General features: G+C 55.2%; 10 protein-coding genes across 11 annotated transcripts; 7 read left to right on the top strand and 3 right to left on the bottom strand.

The window, feature by feature from the left end:
* Positions 1-154: 154 nt before the first annotated feature.
* Positions 155-1,186, top strand: LMH87_007823 (uncharacterized protein; the record flags this gene model as incomplete). The annotated part of the gene is made up of 1 exon (XM_056199928.1): positions 155-1,186. The coding sequence occupies one exon, from the start codon at positions 155-157 to the stop codon at positions 1,184-1,186; it is 1,032 nt and encodes a 343-aa protein (XP_056057691.1).
* A 430-nt stretch (positions 1,187-1,616) lies between these two features.
* On the top strand, positions 1,617-2,677 carry LMH87_007822 (uncharacterized protein; the record flags this gene model as incomplete). The annotated part of the gene is made up of 2 exons (XM_056199916.1): positions 1,617-1,695; positions 1,767-2,677. 2 exons carry the CDS (start codon positions 1,617-1,619, stop codon positions 2,675-2,677), a joined length of 990 nt encoding a protein of 329 aa, XP_056057690.1.
* A 294-nt stretch (positions 2,678-2,971) lies between these two features.
* LMH87_007821 (uncharacterized protein) lies at positions 2,972-3,953 on the bottom strand (the record flags this gene model as incomplete). The annotated part of the gene is made up of 2 exons (XM_056199905.1): positions 2,972-3,439; positions 3,522-3,953. The coding sequence occupies 2 exons, from the start codon at positions 3,951-3,953 to the stop codon at positions 2,972-2,974; spliced, it is 900 nt and encodes a 299-aa protein (XP_056057689.1).
* Positions 3,954-6,555: 2,602 nt separating this feature from the next.
* On the top strand, positions 6,556-6,820 carry LMH87_007820 (uncharacterized protein; the record flags this gene model as incomplete). Its single annotated transcript, XM_056199894.1, has 2 exons — positions 6,556-6,654; positions 6,719-6,820. The coding sequence occupies 2 exons, from the start codon at positions 6,556-6,558 to the stop codon at positions 6,818-6,820; spliced, it is 201 nt and encodes a 66-aa protein (XP_056057688.1).
* A 670-nt stretch (positions 6,821-7,490) lies between these two features.
* On the top strand, positions 7,491-9,638 carry LMH87_007819 (uncharacterized protein; the record flags this gene model as incomplete). The annotated part of the gene is made up of 4 exons (XM_056199883.1): positions 7,491-7,792; positions 8,288-8,298; positions 8,371-8,832; positions 9,205-9,638. 4 exons carry the CDS (start codon positions 7,491-7,493, stop codon positions 9,636-9,638), a joined length of 1,209 nt encoding a protein of 402 aa, XP_056057687.1.
* A 1,471-nt stretch (positions 9,639-11,109) lies between these two features.
* On the bottom strand, positions 11,110-13,191 carry LMH87_007818 (uncharacterized protein; the record flags this gene model as incomplete). Its single annotated transcript, XM_056199871.1, has 1 exon — positions 11,110-13,191. One exon carries the CDS (start codon positions 13,189-13,191, stop codon positions 11,110-11,112), a length of 2,082 nt encoding a protein of 693 aa, XP_056057686.1.
* Positions 13,192-15,004: 1,813 nt separating this feature from the next.
* LMH87_007817 (uncharacterized protein) lies at positions 15,005-15,375 on the top strand (the record flags this gene model as incomplete). The annotated part of the gene is made up of 2 exons (XM_056199860.1): positions 15,005-15,203; positions 15,272-15,375. 2 exons carry the CDS (start codon positions 15,005-15,007, stop codon positions 15,373-15,375), a joined length of 303 nt encoding a protein of 100 aa, XP_056057685.1.
* Positions 15,376-16,839: 1,464 nt separating this feature from the next.
* LMH87_007816 (uncharacterized protein) lies at positions 16,840-18,213 on the top strand (the record flags this gene model as incomplete). Of its 2 annotated transcripts, none has more annotated exons than XM_056199849.1 (1): positions 16,840-18,213. In XM_056199849.1, the coding sequence occupies one exon, from the start codon at positions 16,840-16,842 to the stop codon at positions 18,211-18,213; it is 1,374 nt and encodes a 457-aa protein (XP_056057684.1). The 2 variants fall into 2 exon arrangements, with proteins under 2 accessions (XP_056057684.1, XP_056057683.1); XM_056199848.1 differs by having other exon boundaries at positions 17,671-18,213.
* A 269-nt stretch (positions 18,214-18,482) lies between these two features.
* On the bottom strand, positions 18,483-19,966 carry LMH87_007815 (uncharacterized protein; the record flags this gene model as incomplete). Its single annotated transcript, XM_056199835.1, has 2 exons — positions 18,483-19,785; positions 19,845-19,966. 2 exons carry the CDS (start codon positions 19,964-19,966, stop codon positions 18,483-18,485), a joined length of 1,425 nt encoding a protein of 474 aa, XP_056057682.1.
* Positions 19,967-20,817: 851 nt separating this feature from the next.
* Positions 20,818-23,184, top strand: LMH87_007814 (uncharacterized protein; the record flags this gene model as incomplete). The annotated part of the gene is made up of 1 exon (XM_056199824.1): positions 20,818-23,184. The coding sequence occupies one exon, from the start codon at positions 20,818-20,820 to the stop codon at positions 23,182-23,184; it is 2,367 nt and encodes a 788-aa protein (XP_056057681.1).
* Between the last annotated feature and the right edge of the window lie 1,364 nt (positions 23,185-24,548).

Raw genomic sequence — 24,548 nt, 5'->3', positions numbered from 1 at the left:
AAGGGCTTGGAGATGCTGTATTAATTAAACTTGTGCCTGACGTCATATATTGCGTATTAGTAGACAGTACACATCGCGGCAAATAAAAAGCGAGTGTGGGCAGAGGAGACTTGTCTTCTCACTTTCTCATCCACTCCCAGAACAAAAGAATACCATGGCTGCCGAGCATCTTTACTTAGATGAAGGGCAACGTACTTCGCTCTTACGAGGGGAATATGAGAGATCAGAACAGTACGGAGCGGGCAAGCTCGAGCTTTCCAACACGCTCTCGCAGCCTCACGTATCCAAACCAGGCGATGATTGCACAGTGTATTTTATTGGTACAGCAACTACAATTATTGAATGGAAAGGCTTTCGTATCTTGACGGATCCCAACTTCCTACATGCTGGCGATTCCCTCCATCTTGGGCCGGGCGTCACCGCGACGCGCCGCACGAACCCTGCGACAGAGCTAGATCAGCTGCCCGCCCTGGACTGCATTCTGCTTTCCCACTACCACGAAGACCACTTTGACAGGCATGTGGAAAAGTCCCTAAACCGGGCATTTCCCATTGTGACGACGCCGCACGCGGCGCAGCATCTTGTCGTTGCAAAGGACGGCACGAATCAGCCATTCCAGCAAGTCACAGGGCTGGATCGCTTCGAAAGCGCTGTGCTGCATGTCGACGGCCGGCGCGCCATCAAAGTCACCGCTATGCCCGGCAAGCATGTGCCTCCAGGCCCAATCGCTGTCGCCAATGACTTGTTGCAGGCCGTTCCGCCGACGGCTGGTTGGCTGCTCGAGCTTGGACACTTGACCGAGGGTGGCAGCGCGATGGAGAGCGAGGAGCTGCAAGTAGGCTACAGAATTTACATATCAGGAGACACCCTGCTTGTGGAAGACCTCGAAGAAATTCCCAGGTGGCTCAAGGACAAGCAGCTGGATTTGATGCTCGTCCACCTAGGCGGGACCACCATCCCAGGGCCATCGCTGCCGCTGTTCATGGTGACGATGGACGGCGAGCAAGGGCGACACTTGATGCAGCTTCTGAACCCCAAAATCACCATACCGATTCACTACGATGATTACGACGTGTTCCTATCTCCACGCGCAGACTTTGAAAGGGAAGTAAAGGACGCTGATTTGCACGACAGCGTCGTTTACCTGGACCGCGGAGAGACTTATAGTTTCAGTGTGAAAGAGTAGTCCGTAGCATAGCTATCACGCTGAAGTTTTAAATCATGCGGACCCCGTTTTCAAATGAGTGCACCGACAGATCTAGCTGGGCGACAAATGTAGCTCACAAGGGTTTCGAGAGATGCGGTCTAGAGGGTATGCTGGACGACGCAAGACTCAGCTTTGTATGTGCGTTGAAGACAGCAACCTGTACGATGGATTATGTCCAAGACAGCTTTGTATGGTAGCCGAAACTACGGAACGACGGAATTACAAGAGCAGCAACCCCGGTGACATGTGGTTCGTGCGGTGCGCCCGCAGCGGGCGTCTATGGTCTCACGAGCAAACAAGAACGGAACAATTGGAGGCGACAAATTATAAATACCAGAGTCGATCGAGAATTTGCTATTTTTGTTCTCTTTCAGAATTCCCAAATCCAAAAGATAAAAAAGAGTACCAAATGAGAAGCAGGCCGCGGCGCACCGCGCATCGCTCTACATGGAAGCGGGATGGAGCATGCGGTGGAAACGAGCACAGCTGTCAGTCATCACACGCGCGCCAATACTTCTCCAGTCAGCTATATGAAGCTAACCACGGGCCCCTCGCATAGGCTTGGACACGGGACACGGCGACCAGTGCTGCGACAACGACGCGTACTGCTTCGTGAGCACGAGCGGCGAGTCGCGCTGCTGCCCGCTCGGATCCAACTGCGTCGCCGACTCGCAGTGCAACAGCAAGTCGTACTACTGCACGCGCACCGCAGCCACCACTCTCATATCTTCCTCCATCGTCGCGAATGCGACCGAGACGGGCTGCTGCGGCCGCAGCTGTCCGCAGCCAAAGTACTTTCTGTGCCCGGCGGCGCTGGGCGGCAACTGCTGTCCCTACGGCTCCGAGTGCCGCGCCGACGGGAGCTGCGTGGCTGCAGCATCGAGTTCCACCACCACCACCACCACCACGACTAGGATAGGCACGGGCACGGCGTCGGGCTCGCCAACGGCGCTCTGCCCCAGCGGCGGCGCCAGCTGCACAGGCACGGCGCCAGCGGCCGAGCCGCGCCTGTCCACAACGACAAAGACGGGCATCGCGGTGACAGTGGTGGCCGGGACGGGCGTCATCGTCGGCATGCTCGCGTGGCTGTGGATAACGAGGCGACGCGCCAAGGCCCGCGCGGCAGCCACGATGGCGTCGAGAGAGGAGAGCAGCGTGAGCGAGGTGCCTGGCGACAGCGTGCCCGAGGCGGGCTACTTTGGCATCGGCGGGGCGGCGGTGCCGTCTGGCGCGGCGCGCGCGGTGCCGTCGCAGCCCAACACGCCGGGCGACATTGCATCTCCCGTCGAGATTGACTCTGCGGCGGCCGGGGGTGAGACGCCACCGCTGCCGCCGCCGCCGAGGGCAGACGGCGCGCAGATGGTGGTGGAGAGCGGCAAGGTGTACGAGCTGCCGGGCACGGAAGTCGAGGTAAACGCCAGCGGCAGCACAGAGGAGGGCGGTGAGCGGGATAAAGAGACAATGGTGTAAATGTTCCAATTCATATTCCTGTCAATCTATTTACCAGAAAAACTCCGAGCATATTCGTACATGATATTTGCCGACAAAAGAGACAATGAGAAAAGCCAACCAAATCCAGCCAAATCCAAACCGAAAGCCAAACCGAAAGCCGAGCATCCCAGTGCAAAACAAGAATTAAAAACCTTTTGCCAATAATTGATACAATTTCGAGATCAAAGACCACAATGTTTGGTCTCGTGTAGAAAATTTCCGTGGTCCGCGCGTGCCACAAAGAAGAATGAGTCTGTTCGGCGGTGGGCAGTCTCAAGCGACCACGCCTCCAAAGGGCGCACATGTCCGGAGATCCTTGACCAGGTCCTCGACGTTGCTGAGATATCTGCTGAGCAGCTGCTGCTTGTCCTGCGTCGACAGCGTGCCGCCAGCGGCCTCGCTCCCAGCGCGACCACGTCTCGCCCCGTCACCGGCAAAGGCGCCGGCGAGCTTGCTCGGACTGCGCTGGAGCATATCCGGCAGCGAGTCGCGGCGGTCGGCGACGCGGGGGATGGAGGGCGTCTCGGGCATGAGGTAAAAGTAGAGAAACTCGACGAGCTTGAGCTTGACCTCGCGCGAGGTGGAGCGCGACTTGAAGAGCGAGGTGACGGTGAGGAGGCCGTCGAGGCCCTCAAAGACGCGCGTGTTTTTCGGCATGTCGATGAGGGCGACGACGAGGGTGAGCAGGGTCGCCGATTGGATGGCCGGGCAGTTGAAGGGTTCGAGTAGGTCGAGGAGGAGCTGTGCGGCGGATTGTTAGTATAAAAAGATCTGGTGTGTGTGTTTTGTGTGTTTGTGATGTGCAGGAATGGGCCGGCCTTACATTCATGTTTTGCTCGCGCTGAAAAAGGCCCTTGCTGGGAGGATGCAGCAGCATCGCGCCCTGCAGGAGATCGAGCGCGCTGAGGATGAGCAGATCGTTCTGGCCGTCGCTGCCCTTGGCCATGAGGCGGTCCAGGGTGCTAATCAGGCGCAGGCCGACGTTCCACTCGAAGCCCTCCTGCAGCTTGAAGAACTCGCGAAACGCCGGGTCCTCGGACAGCTGGCCGAGGTCCTTGCGCGATGGCGACATGCTCACGTCGTTGCTGTCTTCGTGCATTGTGTCCTCGCCGCCAGGGCTGCCGCGGCCTCCATCACGCCCCGACGACAGGCAGATTTGCGCCAGCAGGCCCTCGACTTGGCGCAGACCCTTGCGGACTTTGGGGCCGTCGTAGGAGGAGAGGTTGTCAAAGGCGAGGGATAGTAGATTTTCCATGTTGATGTATCTTTTTTGGGGGTGCAACTCGTATCGTAGAAAAAATGTCGTTGTCGGTGTCGTTGCCGCTGTGGTCTTGTTTACTTGAAGGGCAAGCTTTTCTTGGAGACCGTTGGCGCCGCCGCGCGAGGGAGGAGGTCGTGTATGGTAAAGATTCAGAGCAGCATCGGTACAGGTGATGGTAACGAGAAGGACAGGACAATGAAAAATCAAAGTAAGGAAACAGGAAAGATGTAGACTTTAACAAGCCCGTTTGACCAGCAGGGGATTGATTCCCCATTCTTTGCGGATCCCCTGGGCTGTTTGAACTTGAATGGCATTCATGCGCTGTATTGCCCCGGCAACCGCTGTGGTGGGCCGCCGCAGTGACGGCACTGGCCTGTAATTAATGGGCAGACCATGATGGTGCAAACTTTAAACGCCTCGTAAGCTGCACTGGCCTTTCTTTTTATTAAAAATAGTTGTAAAAAGTGTACAGAAGGTGGGAATGCATGTTTGTCAATTTCATCATTTTGTTTGCCCTGCTGCGCACTGAAGTGGCGAATGCAAAGGTCGTCTACAGCTGCGAGGGAGGCATACCACAAGCCCAACCTGGCTGGGCCGCCAGCTCGGCCATTTAACACACAGCCACAGCTTTGACAAGCAATTTCGCCCTTCTTTCTAACGTCAAGATGATCTTCTACCATACTGATCTTATACGATACTGCAACCATCTGGAGATGGTCCACCGTCTTGCGCACAAGTTTATTGGCCTGCAGGGCCATCTGTCTCGTTGAAGGACCTTTATAGTGTGACACCACCTCCAAGCATGTCTCGGCGAGCCGTGTTCCATCATATGCGATGTCAAAGTGGCCGAGATTGAGTCCCCAACCCGCCGACTACTGTGCCATTGCGCTGCAGCCGGGCATCTGCTGAGTATGCAGCGAAGAGCTTATTCGACAAGGCTGGCGGGCCAAAATCTCATAGCTTTGCCGTCAGAGCGACTGTAGCCCCCGTCGCATACTATTATCCGTCTTTTCCAATGTCTCAATGACACTGCTCATAATGAGCACGCCTCACCCCTCCACTGCCATCGTTCTTCGGGCTACATTGCGGCCATGGCTAACGAGCTCAAGTCTCACGTTGGCGTACGACCCAAATCACTCGTCGCAGCGAGTTACTACCAGAACAGACTCATGTGGCACTGGCTCGCCGACTCTAGTAGCTGGACCGGAGAGCCCGGCAACACAGGCACTGCCGTCCAGCCTGGTAGCTGCGAGAACAACGAAGCCTTCGATCTTGGAACGCGCGGCCGCCCCTTCTGCACGTACAGACGTTTGGGGGCCATGCTCGCTGATCTCCGTGAGCCGATTGCCCGCAGGATCACCCCGAGGACTGACAAGCGTCCGTCTCCACACCGAGCCTGCCCGGTACGTGCGGAGTTACTTGTAAAGAATCACGTCGCTCGCGAGCAGGAAAGAAGAGATGCCCCGAAGAATGTGCTGAACACGGTGAATCTACCTTGGAGGGCTCGTCTGGTCATCATGTTGCAGTGTGGCGAGACGCAAGAGTGGTTGCAGGGCTTGTGGCAAAGACCAAGTCAGGCAACGGCCCGCTGACTCTCACCGGAGATCGCAGCGAGCATTGTACTGAATGACGATGTGAGTAGCGTCGGCCTACAAAAGACCCGGGGAGGGAAAAGGCTACCGCAGTTGAGCGGTAGTTCGCCACAAGACACTGCGCGATCGCCGTAAGAAACATCTGGCTCTGACAATATTTGGCAACATGCTGCGCCCCAGCTCAACTCGACGATCTGCAGTGTCACAGCCTTGTCCTACTGCCGAATCACTAACACAGAAAAAGTCTCGATGTGATTATTCGGGCAACCGACCTTCTCCGTAGTCATCAACTGCGCGATTCTCCAAACTTTCAAGTACTTGTAACACTATAATAGATGCTCCAGCAGAGGCGGCCACGCCCAGTGTAGGATTCGCCCATGGCGTGGAAAGCGGACAAAGCCTTCCGCGCACAACTACCACGATGTCTAGATGCAGAGACAGCTAGCTAGAACAGTATTTGGAAGTTTGACAGCCTGCTAAGCCTTGCTGCATGACGTCGGAGGCGAGAAGGCTTCGCGATGGACAGGTGCAGTTTGTCAACGCAGCCTTGCTCGACGCCTCACGCCTTAGGGAAGTTGCCTGAAGTGTTTAAACTGTACTTTCTAGGGCTCCTGGGAATTTTCTATAGAGTCGGCTACTACAATTTGTGTTTACATAGTCTGTTTCTCTCGGGCAACCGTCTTCTTTTGACGAACTGAGTTGACTGATGCCAGCCATGGAACGACTCTACGCAGCCTTCGTTCTCACCTCTCTGCGCAACTGCTCGCTCCCTTCCATGGACACACACGTCGATGATCTATGCAACGGTGATCAGCATAAGTAATACAAATGCTCTCTTCCATCTTACATGCAGCATGCAAAAGCAAGGGGCCGGCATTGTCACACGTCCACTGGCAGTGGTAGAAAAAGTCTCCGTCTCGTGTATATAAAGGAGTGCAGAGCACCGTGGTTTTTCAATTTTCTCATCAAGCAATCAAACTGCATAAAAATCTCCAATACTCAGAATGAAGTCCACTCAGCTCGCTGTCATCATCACAGGTGTCCTCAGCACCGTCGCCCTGGGCGAGTCCGTCGTCCGCGCTGCGCCGGCGCCGGTCGAAATGGTACGCCGTCAAGTGCGAGGGCGGCATGCACCCGGATGCGCGCTGCACCAACGGCAAGAAAAAGGACGGCTGCCGCTGCGACAGCCACGGCACCTACCTCTGCGACCCGTCCTCTCTGCACAAGGCGGGCGGCCAGTGTGTCAAGTGCGGCTGCCACGCAGGCTAGGTGAGGACCCTTTTGTAACAAGAAGCAACACATCAGTGTATAAAGGCTAACCAAAGTTTTCCTTCAGAGACTGAAGCATAAATCAGTCTTGGCATTGCACCAGAATGGTTTCATGGAATGGTAGTCAGGGCATCTTTTACATTCAGGTGACTTTGCTCGACGAGCACCAGTAGATAGTTTACACAATAAATCGATTGGCCATCGTGATACAGTCTATTAAATTAGGGTGACTTTGCAAATGGAATAGTTTCAGTTCGTACAAGGGTACCACGGCGGTTGCCATTCTTGTTGTCTTTCACTTAACACTCACCTGCCATTTACTGCGCAGGTACGTACACCTCGAAAGCGAGGCTCGGACACCCGTCCGGCGCCTTTTACCTGGATAGGAATTATATGACGTTAAATAAGTAATACTAACCATAAACATCGCCACGCAGGTAATGCTGCCTGCCAGGATGCCAGGCGCCGCCGATCTGCCACTGTTACTGCGCCCGTACCCGGGTCCACTGCGGTGTCACCGTCTTATAAAAGCATCCTCTTACCATCTCTCGGCCTTCTTCCTACATCCTCTGCCAAACGCAGAACAAAATCCATCCAGAAAATACACTTTCATCAAATCATCCACCAAAACTTGCACCCGAGATCTTTTCCCACAAACAACTATACAGCCATGTCTTCCTCCCACGCTTTGGAGTTCCACGGCCCCGGCTGGCACGACGAGGCCCGAACCCCAGTGGTCGATGGCAAGTACTACGATCGCGCCACGGGCGAGATCCGCACCGCATCCGACGGCGACCATCAAGAGTACATGGGCCCGCCGGCTGTCGGCATTGTCATCCGGAGCCAGCACATTGACACCGTTCAGTGCGTATACCGTGCGTCGCGGACGCTCCCCATGGAGACGCTCCTGGGTCACATCATGAAGGTTGTCGGGGAGAAGAAGTTGGAGCTGGATTCGGTCATTGCCACGACGTATACAATTCGGGTTATTCTGTCGCACGAACTGGGATCGGAAGAGTTTAGTGAAATTGCGTCTACCATGGCACAGGGCATCTAGGACTAGATTGACCCAGCACACTCGCCAATTACTCATTTGCTATTCCATGGGCTACTTATTTGCTATGTTTCAGAAAGTACGAAACAGGAAATTGAAGTTGTTATATGTCTTCCTACCAAGAACGGTATCGGCATCTAGTTTCCAAGTCAAATCTACAAATCAATGCCAACTCCATTAATCGCAGACGGTGTTTTAAACTGGCGATATGAAGCTTAGGTGATGCGTCCCGTACAATAAAAATGCAAACGCCACTAGAATTCACCGGCCGAGTAGCCTGCATGCGCGCGGCCGCCTGATCACATCCCTTGATAGACTTGGCGTGTAGTTGCATGAGCCTTGTCTCCCCCGCTTCCTGCCTCGAAGACTTTTGTTCTCTGGGGTGCGCCACTAACAACATGTCCTAGTTGCAGGGAGCCAAACCGTAAGCTCCTCCGAGAAATATCGATCCCAGTAACTGTCATCTTATATGCCATCACTAATATCGACTGGTCAGGTGATAGTCAGAAGTACTACTTTGTCTTCAACAGGCGAGGCCATCAACACTTGCGTCTATTGTCGATTAACTACACTAGAGGTGTCAAGGTCCTAGCAGAAGAAGCAAGCGAGACCTTTTTTGACTATCACCAGAAAGCCTATTTCAAGCTGCTACCTAGCACAAACGAATTCCTGTGGGCAAGCAAGAGGGACAGCTGGAATCACCTCCATCTATTCAACTTGGAGGACGGCGAGCGTAAGGCCCAGATCAAAAAAGGCGAATGGAATGTGCACTCCATCGGCCATGTTGACGGCAAGAATCGAAAGTTGTGGGTTCGCGCGCTGGGTATAATCCCATACGAAGACCCGTATTATGCTCCTCTCGTCTCTGTCATCTTCGACGGCTCGATGCTGCGGGTCATTACTAACAGCAACGGAAGCCATACTTGGCAATGGGGGCCACGACGGCACTTCTTGATCGGTACATGGTAGTAGACTATTTGCCCCAAACAACCGTTCGAGAGGCGGGAAACGGGGAAGACGTTGTCATTGTGCGGCAAAAGCAGCTCAGCCTGGATATGGTGGGCAAGTGGCGACCTGTCGAACACTTCAACGCAAAAACCCAGATAGACGGCACGCTAGTATACCCCAAAGACGTTGACGAGACAAAGAGTTATCCCGTCATTCATTTTATATACGCTAGTCCGCAGGATTTCTACACGGCCAAGGCCTTTCGACCCTCTACGGACTTCCGGATCCTTGCTAACAAGGGATACATTGTGGTCCGCTCGGACGGCATGGGCACAAACTGACGCTCCAAGTGCTTCCACAACGTGTGCTTAAAAAAACGTAGTCGACGCCGAGTTCCCCGACCGCATCGCCTGGATCCGCGCAGCCGCCCGGTCGCGGCCCTCTATGGACTTCTCCCGTGTCGGCTGCTACGGCTACTCGGCCGGCGGCCACAACGCCGCCGCCGCCGTGATCCACCACGCCGACTTTTACAAGGCCGCCGTGGCGGGCGCCGGCAGCCACGACAACCGCCTCGGCATCTTTCTGTGGAGCGAAATCTTCATGGGCTACCCCGTCGACGCGAGCTACGAGCGCTGCTCCAACGTCACACACGCGCACAAGCTCATGGACGCGCTGATGCTCTGCGTCGGCGGCCTGGATCACAACGTCGATCTGTCGTCGACAGTGCGACTGGCGCACAGGCTGATTGGGGCGAACAAGAACTTTGACATGGTGATTGTGCCCAAGGGCGCGAACCGCGCGGGCGAGACGCCGTGAGTGGAGCGTAAATTGTTTGCTTTCTTGAAAAAGCCCTTGCAGGACGTGGAACTTTGTAACGGCGCTCATCTTTCGCAGAAATAAAGCGAACAGCCCAATGGGAGGATGCATGCAGAGCATCCTTTAGCTCCGCCCCCTAGTACACTTTCGCCGTCATCGCGAGGTATCGCAACGCAAGCTAACCTATGCGAGCGCTGATGTGTCCGAGAAGTTGCAGGAGCTGAAAGGCTTCTTGCGTAGGACTGGCGGCCTCTGTTCGCTGGCTGAATGGTGCCAGCCTTGAGCGAGCCGTCTATATATGAACAGGTCATTCCTTGTCACATCCCCGCCGCGTATGCCATCCAAGGGAACTTCATTATACCCTCGCATTATTCACATCATGCAATTCGCAATTGTCGCCGTTATGTTTCTTGCCAGCTTGGCCATGGGCAGCCCCTTGGAAGAGAGACGCCCCGTCTGCAGCGAGAACGGCGGCAAGTGTGATCACCGCATCTTCTTTTGCTGTGAAGGCCAGAACCTCGTCTGTGTGAGTAGTTTCCAGCCGGAAATATTTCGTTTGGCAGCTGCAAAAAGATCCTGTGCTAACCATCGGCAAGGTTGACGGAGTTTGCACCAACTAGCCCGCGCGCGCAGGAAGCTCAGGTGGGATGCTCCGACTATCCAGCACAAGTGTGCTGATCCCATTTGCGTTTAAATGTTGTCCGGGCATCGACACTATTTAGCTTTTATTTTATTATAAATTCCAGAAAGCACCCCGAACAAAAATTCTCATTCTCGATCATTTGATGTGCAGAGGTCGGCAATGTTGGGCATTGGCGTCCGAGTCTCCTGCGCGTAATGAACTGCGCGGAGAAAACGCCGATGCCAGCTGCAGGGCCAGTCTTGATGCTCCCCGCGATGCCTCGTCAGTGCCCACGCTTCTATACCTCTTCGCCTTAAGGAACTTATACAGTTGCGAATGGCAAAGAGTGACGGGATTGCGGCTACAATTGCCTAGAATTCATCTACAGGAAGTGGGTAATGGCAAGAATCGTGGGGTTGTCGCTTGGAGATGCCCATGTGTGTCGTCCCTATTTCCAGATCAGGCATTCTAGCAGAAATTCTAGAACGCCAAAGACCGACCGGCTGGTCAAGCCAGCAATGATAAAGTCGCTGTATCCTGGCGTCATTCTCTGGACCTTTTCTTTTTTCGGTAGTTTCAAAAGCGCATACATGATGGAAAAGGAACATGAGCACTGTGAAAGAGCCACAGCACCAGAGATTGTCTATGAATTTTGCCAAGGCACGTGGGGTAAATGGAGCGAGTTCTTCAACCGCGGGCTTTGGATGCCTGCGAGATCCGAAGCTGCCGGAAAAGCGCAATACACCAAAGTACACCTTTGAAGATCTCTTTGCTTATGACCTTTTGCTACTTACGCAGGGACAAAACTTTCTTTTGGAACTGTCTTGATTTCCTTCGTCTCTCGTCGAATCACTCTTGATTGACTACACCATGTGGGAGTGAAACCCCCGGTCCAATATATACATCGCACCATCTGGCTACCCTCTCCAGCATATCTACCCAGTGCAACATTGGGCTAGGAGTGTGTCCCTGGCCCGGATATGAAACAAACTCGTGCGGCAGGTTGTGAGCCCTGAGAGCGCGGCGGAAACCTTGGGATTGGGTAAAGGGTGCACGGTTGTCCTGGTCGCCGTGAAGGATGAGTGTCGGCGGGATCACAGCCTTACCGGTGCGATGAGCCTCGGCCACTGCGCCGGCCACCTCCCACAGGGCGCTGCCTCGGCGAGCGCTTGTGACGTCGCGCCCTACGGTCCACGGCGCCTGCCCGCCGCCCAGCTCGGTCAGAACGGTCGAGCCAAGGTCGGAGGTAAGAGCAAGGCTATCCATGTCGCATATGCCCCCTCCAGACACGGCTGCATTAAAGTGCCAACCGAGCTCGTGCTGGCCGTTGCGCACGCAGCACAGATAGGTCAGGAGGCCGCCCATGCTCCAGCCACTGACGAGCAGCCTCTTCTCATCCGCGAAGCCTTTGCGGATAGCATGGTTTGTGATGGTTATGACGTCGTCATAGTTTTCTCGGCCGTGACCTGTCCTGCTATAGGAGGCGAAGTGGGATCCTCGGCCATACGAGCCGCGATATTGCGGCATGAGCACCGCATAGCCTTTAGCGAGCAGGTATGACGCCCAGTATAGGTCAGACGGGTCAAAACGATTAAAGTCGCGGTCAATCGGCCCTCCGTGGATGAAAACTACCGTGGGAAGCGGCTTTGCAGGGGAGGCACCCTGGTCGGACCCGATCTGGCCGGTTGGCGCGAGGTAGATGCCGTCGAGCTCCACCTCTCCGTCCGAAGATGGGCAGCTCAGAACGTGAAACGACCCAAACGTACGGTCTTCAAAGACCTTTCCATGCTGAGAGAGTACAATTGGTGACTGCACATCATGCCTGGCCACAACCACCTCGGCGGGCGTGTTGATATCTGACAAGTTTGCGGCGACGGTCCAGCTGCTCCGCTTAGCGTCGTAAGCTATGTCCCAACTATAAAACACGACGGGCTTTTCGAAGATACGTTTCCCGCTGATATCGCTGATGAGCGTGCCCATCCTGACGTTGCGGCTCACAAAGACCTTGCCACCAGAAACGACAAGGCTGGACGCGTCGTCTTCATCTCCACTGGCGACCATGACAGGCGTCGCCTGCGTTTCTGCAGGATCAACCGAGTACACGGCAGCACCGCTCAAATAAGATCCCTTGACAGCAGTGTCGATAAAGTAAACTTTGCCGTCCGGCGCCCACGTCAGCGATTCACCGAGGACACCGGCTACGCAAACTTCAGTCTTTTCGCCGCTCTCAACAGCTACAGTCGCAATAGTCGTGCCTGTCATGAATACTTCCTCGCTGTCCATGTTTGCCACGGTACCAACAATCACACTTGTTCCATCAGGACTCCAGTGAAACTCGATAACGTGACCCTTTCCAGTGTCCAGCGTCCGCGTCTCTCGTGTCTTCACGTCAAGCAGCCGCAGCCGGGCATGCTGGCTCGTGTCCTGGCCCCAGACGGCTGGGTCTGCTGCGCCGCCATTCTTTTCTTCCCTTTCCTTTTGCTCGCTGGATATTTCATCTGCCGATGTATATGCAATCACATCCCCGCTGGGAGAAAACGCAAAGCTAGCAATACTCGACTTGCTCCCACTATTCGATATCTGCACCGCATCGCCGCCGTCGAGGCGGAGCATCCATATGGCCCTGCCGCTTCCGGGGTCACCACGGTCTGATAAGAAAGCTACCCGGTTTCCGTCTGGATGCCACGCCGGGCTGTTGTCCCTTGTCTTCCCAGATGTGAGCGGGCGAGCTGACCCAGGCCCCGAAGCCGAGGCCAGCCAGAGCTTCGATGTAGCGTGTTTGCCTTTGCGGAGGCCGCCGGATTGAAAAGAGGTAGTGTAGACAATCTTTTGGCCGTCCGGAGAGAACTTGATTTGCTTCGGAATCTCCAGGCTGCAGAGTGCTTCGGCCAACTCCCTGTCGAATGGCGAGGGTTTATTGGTATCCGCCATGTTGGAAGAGGCGGCAGTGTCGCGAGACGTTGTGGTGTTGATTCGTTCAGAAGTATCTAGTTTTAATCATTTTACTTCTGATGGCACTGCATATTGCGAAAATACCACCGAATAGAGTTGCTCAGCGTTTAAATAAGAGATTTGATGGTCCCTGCCGCGTTGCAATCAGGCCGCGTCGGGCGTACGTAATTGTCTCTAGCAACGAGAGACCAACGAGGCTGAGCTGGCATGTGGCTGCTCCACGCCATTCATAGCACCTGCATAGAAGGGAAAGGTGACTAGTTAGGCGCCCTCCATTTTCCCAGCCTTGTTCTGCAAGTTGTCATTTCCCCTCATCTTGCCCAAGTCGCGCTAAAAGGAGCCAGTTCAATGTATTCATGCCACAAAAACAGCTAGCTAACCATATGTTTTGTCAAAAGTTCTCTTTGTAGCCTGGTTAGCTGTCAAATTTTCGTTTGCACATGCAGAGAGACCTTTGGGCATCGCGATCAAAACAGTGGCTTTAATCGGTTCCTCCTACGCATTATGGAGGTCTAAATCCCGACATGGGGAATTAGCTGAATTTCTCCAAACAGAGTGTCCCAGTGCTGTCTGGTCAGACGTATCCTTATGGGCCGTATCGGTGCGACTATATGGTGTTCTGTCGCTCCCTCGGTCTATAGTCAACGCGTGTGCTCCTTTGTCGGCCTATGATACGGTTCCTGGGTTGAGCCGGCTCGCGCATCTTCCAGGAAACGGAATTACTAGAGCTCTTGCGACGAGCTTACCCTTTGGTCGAGTATAGAATCTGCATGAAGTGGCCCTTTGTCGTGGCCAGCGCGGCCGTGGCAGACGGTACCTTCGAGGACCGTAGCGCGAAAGACCGCGCGTTTAATTCTCAGAGCATCTGGCAGCATCCACATACAGACCATGGCCCAATTCACTGCTTGAAGAAGCTGCGGGAGTTTTGGGCGTCCGGCAAGACTGGTTGGGACGAATGCTTCGACGAGCCTAGTCCGTGCTGAATGCCGTTATTGCTTTCGGAGGCTATGGTGAAGAATTACGAACAAAGGAATTCTAAACCGCGAATGCTTTTCGGAGATGCAAAACATAATTTCAATGCCAAAGAAAAACCCATTAACCGCAGTGACGTCACTGCTAGCGCCCGCTCAATGACTGCCAAAGGATTAGGATGTCAACGTTTTCGGCTCATTTTGTTCCTTCTCTGTTCTCTTCAAAGAAACATCAGGATAGACAAACAGTGGGCTGCTGTATGAGATCAATAGCAGAATTAGCGAAGTCTTTTCCTGGAGCAAAGATAAAGGTGATTGCCGAGGCTGTGGCGCGGCGAATATATCTACTGGTCGCCGCGATACCCGCAGCAGGTGGCACGCGATGTAGCAGTACACTTTACTCTACGGAGCATGCACTACCATAATGAGGATAACTTACTTATAACGGTTTTATCATGGCACACGCGACAGACCAAGATTGGGTTGCAGTGGCGTCGTCCAAAGCAGTTAGTGCAACGGTGATTTTGCCCACTTCCAGCCTTTTGCCCCAGCTGAATCAAGCTTTTGGTTCGTCTGGCAAGATGATGATCAGGTGTCGTGCACACGACGAAATCAATGACGTCGTCCGCCAATCAAGCTACTCTTTTCTAAGTACAAAAGCGCGAGCTCTTAACATTTCTGTTTGTGGTTAAATTGCTACGAATATTACATTGTCCATCTATTTTCTACCCGCCATTTCAAAAGCTACCTCTTGGCAATCAATCTTCTTCCTCTCAGTACTATTTCTTACAACCCCAGCCCATTCACTACATCCAGTCAAGATGGCCATCACCACCGCAATCTCCGACCTGGTCGACTTCATCTACCAGGCCATCGCGTCGGTATTCAACGGCATCTACGGCATCATCCACGCCATTCTCAGCACCATCACCGGGCTGTTCAGCGGCATCCTGCACGTCGTCGGCAACACAATCAGTAGTTTGGGGTCCGTCGTCAGCTCCATCACGGGGTTCATCGCCGGTACGTTGAACGATGCTCTTCGGAAGAAAGCTAGTAAATCATGTTCCAACACTAACACTGATATCAAGGAAACATTGTCATTCTTGGAGTCGGCGCAGTGCTGGCATTCTTCTTCTTTCGGTCTACTGCGACAGGCCAACGGGCGGTCCAGCAAACCAAGGCCAAACAGTGATTTGACGGTTTTTATCGCGAGGACAGCACTATGATTATGGCTTAATTTTATACCCAGTTACACGGAAATTCTAAGGGATCTTTCACTCTCTGTCGGTTTTGTGTGAATGCGATGCTGCCAACAGCCATGGCATGCCAGGCAGACGGTCTAGTAGGTCTCAGCATCACAATGATGGCCTACTTCCCCACGATGGCGCAGTCGCTGCTGTTCGTTGGCATTGATATGCGATCAATCGTGCGAGCAAGTAAAAATTGCTGTAAATGCTTCGGTTTTGATGTAAAACTCTGTTTCTTCGGAAAACGTGTCACCGGATTGGGCACTCCATCACCGTCATTCATAGATGCCTTCCATGAGCGCCGTCGAGAGGCTACCGAGTCTTCGGCCGAGAATTGCCATTGATTGTAAATCTTTGATTGGTTAATACCATGCAAAACGATCAAGCCTGTGCATGGGCGTGCACAGAGTAGATGTACACCCTTCTCTTTCGTTCATGCGTCCTTCATCCCCGTTACACCTGGCTCACTAGCGCATCTGTCATTGACTCCCCGATGAATAAGATCTTACGGTTCCTGCATCTCGCTTGAAGGTCGTCCATTAACCCCTTCTGGGATAACCCCCCAGCGTATAAACACTGTTATTAGTAGTGGTGTCGGTGCCTCGGCAGCATTGGCTGGTGGAGGACCGACTCCCGTTGCAGAAAGGCCGCTATTTTACTGCTTCAGCGCTCTTGGCCGCTAGAAACTCCGACGCCCCCAAGACCCCTGATTTTGAACCCAAAACTGCCGGAGGTGTGCTGCAACGAGCACTAAATTCATCAAAAATGATGCTCTCGGGCCCCTTCCCCGGCTTTGATAGCGCCTCCTAACCGCCACTAGCGATGCCACCTGAGCCACTTCACATGAGTGATGATTTTGTCTTGGATCAGTTTCTCTACCTTGCGCTTCTTGCCACGTCAACATCATTTTCAGGCAGAACTCAGCTCACTCTTTCAGTACCGGCTTGCGATTTTCTTTGCTGTTTTCTTTGCGTCTCATTCTGCCGAGCCTCTCGCATTGCTTGATCCGCCATCCCCTGGCACCCACCAGCCTCTTCCCATCCCGAGCGGACCGTGGGCAGCCACGAGAGCAACCGGCAGTGCGCCCCTCTTCACTTCTTCCCACTCCAAAAACGTGTTGCTCATCTATCCGAGGAAACCGATCAACAACACCGCTCGGCATCTTCTTTCGGCACCAGAACACGTCATCGGCTACGCCGGCACTACCTACTCCTCCCCCGCGTGACGCCAAGTGAAATATCGCTGCCTGTTCGTATCCTCAGCAAGTGTGCTCGTGGGTGGAACTACTCCGAAGCGCCTCGAAACCCGACGAGTTCGCGCTTCTCCCTCGTTGGACACAAGATCTACATTTTTTTTTGTTTCATATATATTCGTCAGAACTCCCCCCATCTCTCTCAATCTAGCGGAAGATGGGTCCGGCCAAGAGTGCAGCTGTGGAATCGCCAGACGACACCACCAACCCCACACAGACGACGCCAACGCCGACGACATCAGGCGCCCGCACGTCCTCAAATTCGTTCTCACTGCCCGCGGCGATCCCCCCTCGCACCTCTAGCAACGGCAGCGCGCGGATATCGTACGGACAGCAACAGCAGCAGCAGCAGACGCCGCAGCCACCCGCTTCCACCCTCTCCTCCATTGCCGTCTCGCCGGTCCCCTCGCCCAGGTCCGGCAGCAGCTTCCCCGAGGACCACCAACAGCACCGCCGCCGGCCCTCTGCACTCAGCGCCGGCGCTGCACCCTCGTCTTTCAAGTCGCCGACCCGGCAGAGCTCCTCGGCCATCATGCAGCACCAGCTCTCGCCTACCGTCGCCTCGGACCCGTCGCGGTACGCCACGGCGGACCTCAACTTCACGCCGCCGCGCTCCTGGACCGCCGACAAGGAGCGCATCGTGCGTGGGCCCTTCAACTACACCATCAGCCACCCGGGTAAGGACATTCGCTCGCAGCTCATCGCCGCCTTCAACGCGTGGCTGGAGGTGCCGCCCGCGAGCCTCGAGGTCATCACCCGCGTCGTCGGCATGCTGCACGAGTCGTCGCTGCTCGTCGACGACGTCCAGGACAACTCGGAGCTGCGCCGCGGATTCCCCGTCGCGCACCACATCTTTGGCGTCGCCCAGACCATCAACTCGGCCAACTACATCTACTTTGCCGCCCTGCAGGAGCTGCTCACCCTCAACAACCAGCAGGTGCTGGCCACGTTCGCCGAGGAGCTCGTCAACCTGCACCGCGGCCAGGGCATGGACCTCTTCTGGCGCGACACCCTCACGTGCCCCTCCGAGGACGACTACCTGGAAATGGTCGGCAACAAGACCGGCGGGCTCTTCCGCCTCGGCATCAAGCTCATGCAGGCCGAGTCGTCCTCGTCGTCCGTGGGCGGCAGCAGCAGCCCGCCGCTCGACTGCGTGCCGCTCGTCAACCTCGTCGGCCTCATCTTTCAAATCCGCGACGACTACGTCAACTTAAAGTCGGACGAGTACTCGCAGCACAAGGGCATGTGCGAGGACCTGACGGAGGGCAAGTTTTCGTTTCCCGTCATCCACAGCATCCGCTCCAACCCGGAGGACCTGCAACTCGTCAACATCCTCAAGCAAAAGACGACGGACATCCAGGTCAAGCGCTACGCCGTCGCGTACATGGAGAGCACGGGCAGCTTCGCCTACACGAATCAGGTGTTGGCGACGCTGATTGAGCGCGCGAGGAAGATGGCGCTGGAGCTGGACGGCGGGCGCGGCAAGACGGATGGTATTCTGGCCATCCTGGACAAGATGGTTGTGGAATGAGAATGTTGTTGGCATATTTGTAGTATTCACGCGAGGACAGGACGAGTTTGAGAGCATATAGCGAGCATTTACTCGGAACACTTATACCAGGACATTTTCCACTCTTTAATAATGAAAGTTGATTCCATCTGCTAAAAGTTACACAATAGACTCGTATAATGAAAGTTTATTCCATCTGTCAATATTTACACAATAGATTCGTCATAAGTCATTGTTTTGCTTTCCTCTATATATACAGTTCTGCTCACGCAGCAGAAGCCCCCCAGCACTCACGCATAGTCCACCAGGCTAGTCTTGCGCTTGACCAGCCTCACCCAGCGTCTCCTCCTCCACTCGCCCTTCAACCCATTCCCGTCCTCGCCCTCCTCCCAGCTCGTGTGGGAGACGTTCTTGGCGGCCTCGGCGTCCGGGTGCTCGACGACGCGCGACCGGCGCAGCACGTCCTCGTCCTCGTCGTACATGTCGTAGACCCAGCGCTCGCCCTCGGTCTCGACCTCGACGCTCGTGATGATGCGCTCCTCCACCCACTCGCGGCTCCAGAGGTCGAGCGCCCACTTCTTCTCGCTCCACTCCCAGCCGTCGGGCGGCGCGACGTCCTCGAAGAAGCGCGTGCCGCCGGGGCGGTCGCCGGCGATGCGCGGCGCCGACAGCGGGTCGTACGGCGAGGGGCAAAAGACCCACGGCTCCCACTCGCCGGGGCGCGTCTTGCGCTGCAGCTCAAAGATTTCCACCTCGCGCGTCTCGGGCGCCGTGTCGAGGATCATGTCGGACGCGATCCACCGGTCGGCAAACGACTTGGCCTTGTCGCCGCCCTCCTTGGCCTCGGCGGCGACCTTGCCCATGCCCGCGGCGGCGAGGTCGCCAAACTTGCCGGCCTTGAGGTCCGCGACGAGCTGGATCGCGTAGGGGTGCGCGGAGCAGATGTGCGCCCAGCCGCCGCCGAGGAGGACGAAGCGCCAGGGGACGAGGTGCGCCGTCGTCATGGTGACCAAGATGCCGACGACGGCGCCGAGGAAGACGGCCGAGGAGAGGGCCTCGTCGCCAAAGTTTGTCAGGGGCAGGACCTTTTCGACGACGAGGTCGTGCGCGTGGACGAAGCCGCCCATCTGGTTCTGCAGCCGGCGCATGTTCTTGACAAAGTCGCGGCTGAGCTCGCGCACGGGCGTGACGGTGACGGGGGGCGCGAGGGGCGGGCCGGCGGCCGAGTAGCCGACTCCCTGCTCGCTGGAGAGGGTGCCGCGCGGGGGCGCCGGGTGCCGCGCCATGAAGCTCGGGATGAGCACGGCGAGGACGAGCAGCACGAGCGGCAGCACGACGACGAGGTGCGGGTCGAGGCAGACAAAGGTGTAGACGGCGAGGAGGGAGAGCGTCTGCGTGGGCTTCTGCCACTCGAGCAGCGACTCGCTGAGGTCCTGGAGCTTGAAGAGCACGCCGGCGCGGGCGTTGAAGCGCCGAAAGTTGTACGACATGGTGCCGAGGCTGAACTCGGGCGCGCGGTGGGCGTGCGCGACGGACTCGTCGAGCGTGAAGCTGACCTCGCCATCCTCGGCGGGGATGACCTGCGCGAGCAGCCTACAGTGTTTGTTAGCGAGTGGTGAAGGTGGTGGAGGTTTGGCGGGTGGTGCGCAAACCTCTCGACTAGACGGTCTTGAATGTTGGCTTTTTCGCGGAGCGCGGCGAGCCCGCCAAACAGACCGTATCGCTGCGTGGGCGTCGCATCGTCGGCGGCGGGTGCGTTTTTGGTGTCGGACATGATGTTTGCGCGTCTCACGTCGAGAGATGAGTGCGCGTGGCTGGGTGTTGAAATGTCAAAGGTGACGCCCTGGCTAGCCGTCGACGTTTGCGATGGATGAAGAGGGCATGTGACGTTATGCCGACATGCCGAGGCGGGCGGCGGACGGCACTGGCCCGCTGCTACCCCAGAGCCGGTGGGGTTTGTTGGGCGTTGCGCCGTGTGCCGTCTGGGGATTGGGCTTGGTGGCAAAGATTGCTCACCATGAAAAAAAAACGCAAATTTAAAAATGAAGAAAAGAATCTTGGTCTTGCCCGTATTCTTTATTCCCTCAAGGCAAAATTCTGTTTTCGTCTGGAAAAGTCAGCTCAAGTTGTAGTGCAACGTAGCGTTCAAGATCGATGCTCCAGCCTCACAAGCCACACCCGCGGAACTGGCGTAGCCCCCAAATGCAAATTGAAAAGTCCACTCAATCGCACCTCTCTTGAGGAATCGATAAACGGGCATCTTGGGGGCCATGACCGTATCGAGGCAAACGGAGAGTATTTCCCGGTGGCTTCTTTGGCTGATGAGCTGAAGACAGCTGAACCTTACCCAGCTGCTGCAGACATCACGGCATGCATGGGGCTGAGAGGTCTAGGTGCCCGTGTATGCAGACTATTAAGCAAATTCCATGCACGTAATATAGAACAGTGCATGCATGTCTCATCATAGAAGACGCTCTATACTACTACCTTCTCTATAAGCAATTGATCTGCAATTGCGGCCAAGATAACGCCACGTGGAAAAAAGAAAAAGTATAAAGTCCAGCTCAAGTCTTCCGACTTACACGACTTCTTTCTGAGAAGCAGGCAACTATCATCTCTTCCAAAATGGCCGTTATCCGTCTTGCTACGATATTCGCTTTTGCGTCCTTGTCCCTTTGTGCTGCCGCATTGGACCTGCATCATCCAGGTCTCAATGCCGTCCGCGGAGAGCATGAAGCTCGCAGGCCGCATCCCATCACTACCATCACCATACCCTGGGTCGGGGTTTATCCGACAGCAACGACCATCACAGTATGCGGCGGTACAACAGTTATTGTGCAGATCCCTCTGATCAGTGATTGCACCTCGTCTTCTTCGACAAGCTCAACGGCTCCCCCAACCACGTCTTCCAGCACCAAGCCTACTTCTTCCTCTACCACGTCTTCTACTACTCGGGGACCTACCTCATCCTCTACGAGTTCAACTACCACTCGGATACCTACGTCTTCCTCGACTACATCCTCTTACACTGAGTCTACCTCTTCCTCGACCACATCGTCTACTGTGCCTACCTCGTCCTCGACCACCTCCTCTTCCACTGAGCCTACCTCATCCTCGACTACGTCGTCTACTACTGTTCCTACCTCATCCTCGACCACCTCCTCTTCCACTGTTCCTACCTCTTCCTCAACTTCGTCGTCTTACACTGAGCCTACTTCTTCCTCGACTAAGTCGTCTACCACTAAGCCTACCTCTTCTTCGACCACATCTTCTACTACTGTGCCTACCTCTTCCTCGACCAAGTCGTCTACCACTGAGCCTACCTCTTCGACAACCACATCTTCTACCACTGTGCCTACCTCTTCCTCGACCAAGTCGTCTACCACTGAGCCTACCTCTTCGACAACCACATCTTCTACCACTGTGCCTACCTCTTCCTCGACCAAGTCGTCTACCACTGAGCCTACCTCTTCGACAACCACATCTTCTACCACTGTGCCTACCTCTTCCTCGACCAAGTCGTCTACCACTGAGCCTACCTCTTCGACAACCACATCTTCTACCACTGTGCCTACCTCTTCCTCAACCACCACGTCTGTTCCAACAACAACATCCACCCAAACTACCACCTCTTCTACCACTAAGCCAACGTCTTCTTCGACAACTTCTTCTACTACCGAGTCAAGCACTGGGTCTTCCTCAACTACCTCGTCTTCTTACACCGAGCCCACCTCGTCCTCTACCATCTCTTCTACCACTTCCTCTACCACTGAGCCAACCTCGTCTTCCACTACCTCCTCCACCACCGAGTCTACCACTGAGCCTACCTCGTCTTCAACCACGTCTTCTTCCACTTCGGAGCCCACCTCTTCCTCAACCACCACGACTGTTCCAACGACAACAACAACAACAACATCTACCCAAACTACCACCTCGAGCACGATCACATCTACCTCAACGACATCTATTCCCACGACCACCTCTAGCACGACCACTTCTAGCACAGCATCGTCTAGCACGACCTCGTCTAGCAAGACTTCTTCCCGCACAACCACCTCTGATACCACCTCGTCCAGCAAGACTTCTTCCCGCACAACCACCTCTGATACCACCTCGTCCAGCAAGACTTCTTCCCGCACAACCTCTGACACGACATCGTCAAGCAAGACCTCTTCCCGCACAACCACCTCTGACACCACCTCATCTAGCAAGACCTCTTCTCGCACAACCACCTCTGATACGACCTCGTCTAGCAAAACCTCTACCCGCACAACCTCTTCTAGCACATATTCCACCACCACCACCACCATCCCAGTCCCAACACCCGGCGGCCCATGCCCTGCCATCAAGCCCGCCTGTGCCGCCGCCGGCCTCAACATTGACTACTACCCCAACCCCTTCACCGGATACAGCCGCCAGGACGGCCTCCCCTGGTCCTACTACATCACGCAGAAGCTACGCCCGCTCGTCTCCTCCCTCACCAACGTCGCCTTCTTCCCGCAGGACACGGGCCCGCCCCCCAACCTCCGCAAGGTGTACCCCAGCGCGCAGTTCCCGAGCGCGTGGTACGCCGTCGGCTGGACCAAGCTCACCAACGGCGGCATCAGCGTCGACGCCAACAACTTCACCCTCGTGTACTCGGGCTTCTACCGCGCCGCGGAGACGGGCCGCCACTCGCTGTGCACGACGGCGGACAATGAGAATGACGTCTTCTTCGGCCACGGCAACGCGTTTAGCTGCGTCGACGGCGCGACCGACACGCGCGTCAAGCCGCTGGTCGTGTCGACGGGCGGCAACTACCTCAACGGGCTCAAGTGTGCGGACGTGGACTTGGTCCGGGGCGCGTGGTACCCGCTGCGCAGCGTGGCGGGCAACTGGCAGGGACCGTCGGCGTTTAACCTGACGATTAAGACGCCGAGCCAGTCGTTTGAGCAGCGTCGGAATGACTTTTCAGGACAGGCGTATCCTCGGAGCTGCGGATTGTTTTTGTGATGAAATTTAGAGTGAGAGGCTTTTAGGCCGACTGCGATTTTGTGTCTCATAGTTCTTAAATGATTGCTGAACCAGTCTCGATGAATAAAGCTACTTTCCGAGTTTCGCAAAACTTCACGTAGCGAGGTTTCTTGTCCACCTAGAAAGGCAATGTCATGTGTTTGTTTCGATCGGAGATTTTAACTCGGGTCCCGGGTAGGCAGAACGAAGAGTGAATTACAAGGTGATCCACGGCTTGTGTGTAGGTAGACAAGTAGGCTATTCGTGCACTGGGGTTGGTGGGGGTAAAGGTCGCCACAAAACTGGCAATGGAATCAGACGGCATGAATTGCCCGTTTACTTGTATTATGCAGATTTCGATGGCAGGGCTGTTAAAGCCGGTCTCGGTGGCGGATGGCGACAGCTGGGTCCACGTTTCAAAGCTGCAAAGGGCACCCATCCACCTAATGGGTCCTGTATCACCGTGTGAGGCGTGGTATATAACGCGACGACATCGCGCTGCCGTCCACGTAATAAAATGAAATGACGTTGCAAAAGACTAAAATAGAATAACAACTTGCTGTGCAATCTCTCTTCTCTTAAGCCTGCAGCACTATGACAGTGCGTGCATCATGGATTTGTTTGCGGCCACTAACGAGCTTAGAAGCCCGCACAATTGTTCCGTATTAAGTTATGTAGGTAGGGACCAATTGTCATCACTGCTTGCTGTGAGAGCTCTCTCTGGCCGCAATATCAACAACGCGAGGCTGCAGAAGCCAGGCTCCTACCGGTATCGCGATGGACAATGAAAAAGGGTCACCTTTCCCCTGCCAGGTCGAACATCTTGCCGATCATCAACAGAAAGGCCGCTGATATAGCCAACTAGCCTCAGTGGTAATAATTCCGCCTGCTATTACGGCAATGCAGGTCGGCCGGAGCCCCTGTGCCCCTGACATGGCTCCTTTTCCGGGGCTTGATTGGCGCGCCACATTTTGGGGGGAAGCACGACAACAACGAGTAGTCTGGCCGCGTGCGGGCTCACTGTTTTGTTTATTGTTTTTTAATGTTGAATCAAGTTTTAGCCTGGTGTTTATTGCGGTCTGATGATTGCTGGGCCACTTTCATAAGTATTTTGGCGCTCCTCCTGGCCCATCGGCCGTCATTATTAGCGGTGGTTGGAGAAGGACATGAGCCCCGAGGCACCAGCCGATGGTGGCGAGATTGGCTGGCAGATGGAGGTACCCTGAATTTTTAGCGGGCCGGAAGGCTAGCTCCTGGTTTAGCGGCGCACCCACTGAAGCCGTGGCGGGCAGCAGCAGGAGCTGGCGCGTGGAGGAGGGATGGGACGATGCCTTTGTTATTTTGTGGTTGCTGTGGTCCTGGAT

The sequence above is a fragment of the Akanthomyces muscarius genome, assembly GCF_028009165.1.
Source record: "Akanthomyces muscarius strain Ve6 chromosome Unknown contig_15, whole genome shotgun sequence".
Lineage (NCBI taxonomy): Eukaryota > Fungi > Ascomycota > Sordariomycetes > Hypocreales > Cordycipitaceae > Akanthomyces > Akanthomyces muscarius.
The sequence above is the reverse complement of the archived record's forward strand: the minus strand, read 5'-3'. Positions and strand labels throughout refer to the sequence as shown.